This window comes from Indicator indicator, chromosome 1 (genome assembly GCF_027791375.1).
Source record: "Indicator indicator isolate 239-I01 chromosome 1, UM_Iind_1.1, whole genome shotgun sequence".
Lineage (NCBI taxonomy): Eukaryota > Metazoa > Chordata > Aves > Piciformes > Indicatoridae > Indicator > Indicator indicator.
Genome location: NC_072010.1, coordinates 79,672,748 through 79,682,502, shown reverse-complemented (window position 1 = coordinate 79,682,502; position 9,755 = coordinate 79,672,748). Strand labels below are relative to the sequence as shown.

General features: G+C 40.9%; 1 protein-coding gene across 1 annotated transcript; it reads right to left on the bottom strand.

Moving 5' to 3' along the window:
* Positions 1-7,646: 7,646 nt before the first annotated feature.
* CLDN34 (claudin 34) lies at positions 7,647-8,291 on the bottom strand. Its single transcript, XM_054384535.1, has one exon. The coding sequence runs from the start codon at positions 8,289-8,291 to the stop codon at positions 7,647-7,649; it is 645 nt and encodes a 214-aa protein (XP_054240510.1).
* Positions 8,292-9,755: the final 1,464 nt, after the last annotated feature.

Genomic DNA, 9,755 nt, shown 5'->3' with positions numbered 1-9,755 from the left:
ACAAAGTTTTTTCTGTAGCTCTTCTGTTCAGTATTGTTCTTCTATGGCACCTACAGCTTGTTCTCTTGATGTCCACTTCACACTGGTTGTTTAAACAAGGTACAATCTTCAAGCCCTTGGAGTTTCCATTACAGTAAGGGTGGCTTTAATTTAAGTAATTTAAAAAGAATTGCAAATATAATAACGGAGTAATTTAGGTAGTATGAACTTCTTATAGTATCTTTAAACTTCCTAGTTTAACTTAAAAACGTTTTGATAGCATGTCCTTAGGCAGTTACATTGCATATCACAGCTTAACCTTTTCAGACTAAAATTAAAGAGCAATCCTGCAAGATGCTGAGCACATTCCTGAGTTCCCTTTGACTGCTATGATACCCCTGTAAGGCTCACTTTTCAAACCTGACTTGTCTTTTCACACTCACCAGAGTACTTTGGATTTGCTGCTGCAAATACGAAGTTTCACTGATGAGACAGATTTTCTGAAGCACTGCTAGGCTTCCGAGGAGTGAGTCAGAAACTCTAATCGGAAGCAGGATTTTCTGCCTGATAATAACAATCTTCATATGAATGCTGTTTGAATGTTCATGTCAAATCTTACAAACTTTGTGGATAAATCTCCTGGCACAGAGCATGGGTGATGTCAATGCCTTTTTTCAAATGGCTCAATGACCAGCCTTTCGAAAGAAAGCAGCACCTGACAGCAGATTCTGAGGCCTGGACTAAGCAAGACATCTGGAAGCACTCTGGAGGCATTGAAGACTGCCACTAACGTCAGTGACTGTCTGCATCAGCTTTGAAACTCACCAAGATCATTTGGGAATTCTGGACTATTAGCACACCAAGCAGCAATTACTATGTACAGCTGCAAAATGTAAGTCTCAGAATTCCTGGGTTATCACTGGAAATTAAGCTATTTATACAGAGATGTCCTGGTGGATGCAAACATTTCTGAGAAATAAGATAAGGGATTAATGCCCTTGCAACTAATCACCTTGATAAGTTCATGGGGTATGTTGACATGGTCCGTGCTCCCAGAAAGATAGGATGAACAAAAAAAGCACAATCACTTCAAGAATCCTATTTTATTCCTACCGTAGGTTATGACACCTAAAGCTATGCTTAATCAGGGCAAACAGTGTGTTTGTCCTGCGTGATGCAGTCCATGATCTCTGTGTGAACTAATTCAGGTCAGTTCTAAACCAGTATTATTTAAGAAATCATCCATCAGGTGCCTTTTGGCAAAGGCACCATTGATACAGCAACTGATTACAGTACGTAAAATTCAATTAAATGAATGTATGTACCTCTGACAAAACAAATGAAGTTCACCTATGCAGAAGGTCACTCTAGAAGTAACACCAGTAACACTGAAGTGAACTCAGCTACCCCACCCAGACACAGGAGTGTTTTAGAAAATAATTCACTGCATAGGTTTTTTCTGTCCCTCTGAACTCAAACAGCAAATTATGAATGTCACTGAAAATCACAGCTGAACCCAGAGAGCTCCTTGAGTAGATGAAGTCACTGGGTTGCTATATTTATCTTGTAGCCCAGCCTCACGTTTCTCACAGGCATCTGAAGCCTGTATTATCAGAAGGAGCTTTGGCATCCAGTGCGACACCATGCTTATGTTGGGTCCCACTCACAAGCAGTAGGACAGGGGTTGTAATCCCAGTAGGAGCAGCAGCAGCATCTTCCTTCACCCCAGGCTGGTGTGGGGAGCAGGGTAAGTGGGACACCATGTCTGTATGCTGCAGAACAGAATTTGCAGCTCACAGTGATTAACACACATACAGCAGTGAACATTTTCAACATCTCCCCACCTAGGAAAAAGCTGGTATGTGGATTCTGAGTGCAGGCCTTATAAATATTTCTTAAACAAAAGCTTGTAGTTTTTCCCTTGTACTCCCAGGATTGTAACAGCCAATGAAAGCTTCTGAGCAACCAAGGTTTCCAGGGGGCAAGATCTTCACTGAATCTGACTCTGTCGCAGACCTTTATTCAAAAGTCCCTGGAGACTCTACAGAGACTGCTAAAGTTTCCCAGTTCCATCTGAGCAGTGCTGGAGGAGATGATGGAACACCTAGTTCCAGTGTTCCACTACCCTCATGGTAAAGAACTTGTTCCTGACATCCAACCTAGATCTGCTCTTCTCTAGTTTGAAGCCATTGCCCCTCGCCCTATCACTACAGGCCTTTGCAGACAGTCTCTTTCCATCCTTCTTGTAGGCCCCCTTCAGGTACCGTGTCCTTGTGGCCAAGAAGACCAGTGTCATCCTGGGGTGCATCAAGAAAAGCGTAGCCAACAGGCTGAGGGAAGTTCTCCTCCACCCTTTACTCTGCCCTGGTGAAGCCTCATCTGGAGCATTGTGTCCAGTTCTGGGCTCCCCAGTTCAAGAATGACACGTAACTACTGGAGAGAGCCCAACAGAACACCAAGCAGATGATTAGGGGACTAGAACATCTGTCTTATGAAGAAAGGCTGAGGGACTTTGGTCTTTTTAACCTAGAGAAGAGAAGACCAAGGGGGGATCTTATCAATGCTTATAAATACATAAGGGTGTCAGGAGGGTAGAGCCAGTTTGTTTTCAGTGGTGCTCAGTGACAAGACAAGAAGTAACAGACACAAACCTGAGCATAGGAAGTTCCATCTAAACATAAGGAGGAACTTCTTTACTTTGAGGCTGCCCAGAGAGGTTGTGGAGTCTTTCAAAAACCACTTGGATGCTTCCTGTGCAACCCGCTCCAGGGGAACACTGTCTGCCAGAGGTGTTGGACTAGATGATCTCCAGAGGTCACTTCCAACACCTACCATTCTGTGATTCTGAGATTTCCAGTTCCTTAGCCTTCAAGGCTTTTTAAGCGCTTCAGCTGCAGAAAGGATTTTTTTTTTTTGCCCTCAATTTCTAGTAGGCAGCAGCTCCAGTATACCTATGTAGTGGGCGCAATGCTTTTATTTTTCAATTTCCCATGTGCTTTCTCCTACTTGCAAAATTTGTTCTTATCATCTGATCTCAGGTATCTGGTAATATTCTGGCAATGTTAATTCAAAGTGAGATCTGGTGTTACCCTTCCCAATTTATACCGTCATGGGTCTGCATATTCAGGGGCTGAAAAACAGCCTGCATGTGTAGTAGCCTTGGACAGAAACAGTGCATATGCTTCCTCAAAGTATCATTCTGGGAATTAACCTTGCACTTGGTTATATCCCAGGAGAAAGAGGGTGATAGGATATTCTGTGAATTGGATGTTCTGTGAATTGGATCCCAAGAGTGTGTGCTGTACCCCATGCCCAGTTATGAGCCAGTATTCATTTGTTTTATAATTCTGAAATGACATTCACTTACATTTTCTTCATTGGCATATAGTTGGTTTTGACACAATGATTGAGACCAAATACTCACTGAGCCACCATAGTAATTATTGAACAATTTCAGCCCTCTGAAGCAAGGGAAATAAAGTAAATTATTTGAGTAGTGGAAAGGGAAATGTGTCAGCCAAAAAATACGTTTTTATGAGCAAATACTGGATCTGACAATGCAGATGTTGGCAAGAATGAAAGGAATTCCAGTTGAGTTTTGAAAAAGGTATATTTTCACAGAGAACGTGTTTCTTCTGGAAACCTTTAATTTAATGTACATTGGTTTCCTATTTTAAGAAAACAATTTGCTGTTAAACACTATGCCAGACAGACTTACATCTTTTAAGCAAAAACTCTTTGTCCTGAAGTATTTTAAGGACCTGAAGAACAGGAAATTGCTGGTGACAATTCAGTTTTTCCATTCTAAAGAGAAAAATGGTCCAAGGTCTAAAACCAGCTCTCTTCAGAAAAACACCCTCCCTCTCATCATTGTAATATAGCATAAGCCATGTGACAACAAAGACATTTGTTTCTGAGCCTGGTGTTGTTTTTGATCAGCTAAATTGGCAGTTAAGCCTTTCTTCATGTAAAACGGCTGACTTGGGAAAAAAAAAAGTTTACTGACTTGACCCAGCTAATTTGATGACCTACTCTGAAGTACAATGTCTCCAGTCCTTCCCTCTTCCTTTAGCTGAACACAAATTGTGTTGGTCAGAATTGCAAATTCACCTGAGCAGAAAATTTCAGTGGACTTTGTGCTTTTGGCCTCTTTTACTATTAGGCACTTTCCAGCTCCATCCACTTTTCATGCATCCATCCTTAAGAGGAATATTGAACATCTTATTCAGACACATTTTGGTCTGTGGCCATGAATGGATGGGTGAGGTAGATGGTCCGCGAAAATCAGGTCAACAAAACACATCATGTGGTAGATTGATGCCAAGCAGTATGTTATGGAGGTCAAAGCCTTACCATTACACCTAGGCACCCAGCAGAACTCAGATGGAGTCTTGGTATTCAAATCATTCACCAAGCAGTGAATTCATACATGAGTGAATCACAGGATACTTGTTTATTGTCAACTCAGAGAAAAATAAAGCAAGACTGGTTTATGTGTAGACTGAGGCCAGCGTGGAGACATTCCTAGACAGGGTGGAGCCCACAAGACAAGTGGTGCTGTCACTGAGGAGGCAGCAGGTCTCAGTCTGCACTGAAGCTGGAGACAGATCTTCATGATAAGATCTCTTCAGTGGTGAAATTTGCTTTTGCCCCGTATCTCGTATCTCGCTACCTCAAGCCCTGACCGCTCACTCCTGTATGCATTACAGCTCGCTGCCTCTCCTCAACTGTGCTTCTACAAATTACTATGAGGCCAGGCTACAGCATAGGTCCCTAAAGCAGTCTAGGTTAAAAATAGCCTTCCAAGTTTTGCATTTTTGAGTTTTAAATTGAAATAACTTCAGCTGCCTGATTTTGCAGACGACCATAAAAATAGCTTTAGTAGCACAACTGCTAACAAACCGACCTACTGAAAAGTGACTTGGGTTCTCAAATTCTAAAACAAATGTGTCATGAAAATACACACAAAAAAACCATCTCTGCTTGATGATCAAGTAGAAGCTTTACTTTCCTCCAATACCAGAATCTTGATGAATGCAAATACTCACTAAAATTTCATGAATCACACAGTCCTGAAGGACCGAGGTTAGGCAGGCTTGATCCCATTTAAATCAATGGAAGCTTTGATGCTTCCTTGTTTTGAGCTAAGATGTTTGGTTTGGGGTTTGTTGTTTTTTGTTTTTTCTCTCCTCTTTTCTTCAGGGAAGTACTGGCATTTTTTTTAATACAGCCTGGTATTTGACCATAGACTACATTTTATCATATATCAACATGCAATCTGGCCCATGTGATTATCAATAGACTCCTGCATTGGAGACCTCGGAAGAACAATTGGAAAGGCTGCCAAAACCTCCATCTAGGTCACACTCCGTCCCTGAGATATGCTTAGACAAATAGTGCCATAAAGACTGTAGGTATAAGTGAGCCTATTTCTGGTAAAATGTTTATAAACCTCACACATCTCCTTAGGTAACCTATGCCAGTATTTGGCTGGGCAATTTCCTCACCATCTTACCTGTGTTTGACACACTGCCAGTGTTTCGTAGCCACACGTTGGGACAGATGAACATCATCACTGGTGGAAACAGCTGTAGCAGCAACACAGAAACCTGGCATGTGTCTGGCATTGTTTGATCCTTTTTCTTTTAACCAAGAAGATTAATGGTACGCCAAACACAATAATTTAGTGAATACAGCTAACAAATACTATTGGACTCACTGAAATTTCTGTGCATACATGAACTCAAAAAGAGTTGAAGAATCACTGGTTTTTTGTTAAAGTTTACATTCCTTTCCAGGCAATACTGGTGGTTTTATTAGTGTGGGGAACTTCTGGCATAAACACATGGGTAGATATTTTTTTGCCCCTTGCAACTATAATAAGATAAAATCTAATATTCTTGTACATTTTAAAATGAAACCTACCAATATTGTAAAGGACCCACAGTAGAAATCAAACTGGAAATAATATATGATAAACAATCTATTAAATCACTTGCCTTCACCGAAATTCTGCTTGAAACTGCTCTACAGCATTGTAAAGAGTCAAATGACAAATCCTTGCAGCAGATAAAAAATTTGCAGTTATGAGATAAGCTGCTGTTTCATAAGAGGCTGGAAAACTGGAGCAGAAATTAAGGTGCTGCAGAGATTCTGTATAAAGAGAGGACGGCAAAGTTGAGACCATGTGGAAGATGTGGAGGAAAAATTGGGCTGCTAGGACAAGCTGAGGTAGTAGCAGCCGCAAACAATACAACCTGGCTTGCTGCCACTTTGCCTTTTCTTGTAATGTACAAGAATCATTAAATTTTTGTTATATTTTATTTTCTTCCTTCTATGAATCCACGAGTACTTTAGCAAATGGAGGACAATTAAAACAGTAAAACTAAATTACATTGATTCCTGTAGCATTTCTTTAAAAGTGTAGTAGCTTTTTTGAGGAAGTTCTTTTTGAAAGATCATCGGTTTGTCAACACTGTTTTTGCTCATTCCTCCCAACCTCTTTCCTTATTTTTTTAATCACCCTTATTACAGTATTTGGGATATTACTCTTTCCACCCCCCCAACTCCCCCACCCCCTTCCTTTTTTTTACAGTGGCACTGGCATGTGAAATGCCACTTAAATGACATTCATTTCACCTGCCTTTATCTAACTTAGGTGAAGTTTGGTTGTGTGGGCCAGAGTTCACAATTGCATCAATTTACAGCCATTACAGTGGGTTAAGAGAAAGAGGTTTTTTAGGAAGCACATCATCTCCCAGGCATTCTAGGCATCTGTTTTGGAAAAAAGATTGAATTGGTGTCTACACTGAAAGCTATAAACTGAGCCTGAAGTGATCGGTTTAGCTATAGATGTCTGCAGTCAGGTCAGATAAATCATAGCCTAGAAGTTGTGCTGAATATTCCTAGTTACCAAGAGCACTGATTTTGACATCAGTTTTGTAACAGCTTGTAGAGGTTGTTTCCGTCTTTTGCAATACCTTTGGATTCAGTGAAGTGTCTGATGAAGAAGCAAACACTTACAGACTTTTTGACTCTACCTAAGCCAGCACACCTTGCCCACAGGCAAACACATTGCAACATAAAATGCAAATAGCAGTAAAGACACAGCTTTTCACATACCCTAGAGGAAGAGGAGAGGCTGGTAAGACCTTTGTAAGACAATTCAGGGAAGACTCATTTGACAGAACCATGATGACGCTGGTTTTATTGGTGTTAAAAGTCTCGACTTGCCACAAAACATTCTTTGCTACAGACGTAATTAAATAATGGACAAAACAGTTTAGTTACCAACAAGGAAAAAAGGTCACGTTTTTAACGTGTTATTTCACAGTCATCTAACAAGGGAGTTAATTCAGAATCCACTCCTTGAGCATGGTAAAATTATGAAAAAAATATAAATTAACAGTAACATTTGTATATACAAAAGAAGACAACTGGTAAAACTTAGCCACATTTGCTGCTCAACAGCAATTGTCTCAAAGATGAACCTCCAGTCACATATGACAACTACAATGGTAATGCTAGTGGTTTGTATAACAAAACAGCATGGCTCCTATAGACTGAAATTAAATTCTGCAGTTCCTGGATTATAAATTCACTCATGCTGCTGCCCTTATCTCTTGGCTATGCTCTTGTTCTGAAGCAGCACAGAGGCATTTAGCCTGTCAGGATTTCCTGACAGTGGTTGCTGTCACTGGAAATCTGTACGAAAGAGAAAAAGTCCCACTTAGCAGCAGGAGGATGACAGCAACAATCCCAATAGGAATGGCAGCACCAGCTTCCTGTGCTGCTGGGCTGGAGGGCATGTAGTAGGAAGGAGGAAAGGTGATGCTCTGGTTCTGCGTTACAGAATAGAAATTCCAGCTCACAGGAATCAGGATGCACAGACCAGCAAATATGTAGAGGAAGCCACCCACCAGGAAGAAACGTGTAATAAGAGTTTTGTGAGTGATTCCCATATAAACATTTCTCAGAGCAAATACTGTGGCGGTCAGTCCCAGCAAGCCCATGAACATGGCGATCAACAGGAGACCCTGAGCAGCATAAATTTCATAGGGGATGGAGAAGTCATAGCCACTGAATTTATGGCAGAACTGTTCTTTGTAGCCTGGCGAGATGTGAAGGTAACTGATGAAGCAGACTTTCCAAATCCCCACCCAGGCAATGCCAGAGGATATGATGGTGGTGTTGTCCACATGCCACACTCTCCACTCCACAGTTCCCATTGAAATAGTGCACAGGATCCAGCCTACTGTACCCAGAGCAAAGGCGGCTAGCTGGAGGTGCGAGGTGCTGGCCAGGGAGCTCATCCTCTGAAGGTCTTCTGCTCTTTCACAGACACAGTTGCTGTGCAAAGAGAGAGAGAGGCACTGGAAAGAAACACAGCATAAAATTACAAAGGCAATTCAGGTGAATCTGTTAATGAAAAAGAAAAAGCAGGAGAGAATATGTGTACAGAGGGAGGATGGTAGTCATCTTTCCCCAGCTGTAATGAGCTGTTGAAGTTTAATGTCCATAGGCAAGTAACATCTAGGTTTTAATTCTGTATGTGTAATTGTATCAGAAGAAGAAAGGGTCTCTGATTAGCTCCCATTACAATCTCCTTTTCATCACAAAAGTAAAATTCATTCTTTTTTTCCAAGTTATTTTTCCTTGATAATTAACTGTTCTGTTCAAGGGTCCTTATACACACTACAGGTAATCAGGAGCCTTAGGCCTACAGGCTAGTAGAAGCTAAATCAGGCAGAATCCTTAGGATCCTGGCTGTTGCAAGAGATCTTACAAATCACCTACAGAAGCCTCACTCCTCTGCCTGGCAGCTGTGTTTCTGGTGCAGCAGCCCAACCTGAACAGACTTCTGCTTTCATGTTGCCCAGACCAAGAGTTGCTGGGGCCAGCATTAGAGAGAAAATGCCATAGTTCAAACACATGAGAAAATCCAAGCCACAAAGCCAATAACAAATGTAACTTGAACCCTTTTAAGATTATTTAACCACTAATGCCATAGCAGAAACATCTGAATTAATCAGAAATATAGGGCTTTGTGCAGGGGCTGGAGCCTGGGTGTGTTGCCGTTGCTTTCCCAGCCTCAAACTTTAACTAAGGTTTCTTTAGTGTTTTACCCTTGCAAATCACAAGCGATTCATAACCTGCCCAACTTCTCCAGCTCAGGTCATCCTAACATTGTCATGAAAAAGATTTTAATCATTCAGCCTAACAAAAGATTTTAGGTTTCTTTGCTGACTGTGTATCGTGAATGAAAATTAGGGGGTCTCTTCTAATTTTTAAAATATATGTTAATTTCCCACATTTTTCATACAACTTTCTGAAGAATTACAGGAATGATCTGTGATCAGAAAAGATATGGCCTTGAATTTATTATATACATCTGAAAGGTTCTAGGGACCTTTGTGTCTTATAAGTTAACTAAAAAACCTTTTCTCCTGCTCCGATTGCATTCGGATCTGAAGAAATACGGTTTGAAGTTCACAAGACAGATTTGCAGCTATGTTTTTTTACTAAACCAATAATTTTTCTATTTACTTATCTGAAACAAACAGATTCAGTTGGTGATACAATCTAGTTGTGAAGTTCCAGTTGTGGAAATCTTAAACAAAAGATACCTTCCTAATAATACGATCTCATGCAAACACTGTCCATCTTCTCATCCTAGTGCCTGCTATATACTTACTTCAGCCTGAAGCTGATGACAGCAATAAAAGGATGAGACGGAATAGTTTATGGCACCTACCAAACATGGCAACACCTGCACT

What these genes read in the sequence shown, in the direction of transcription:
- CLDN34 (XM_054384535.1), bottom strand. Translation starts at nt 8,291, where the DNA reads ATGAGCTCCCTGGCCAGCACCTCGCACCTCCAGCTAGCCGCCTTTGCT.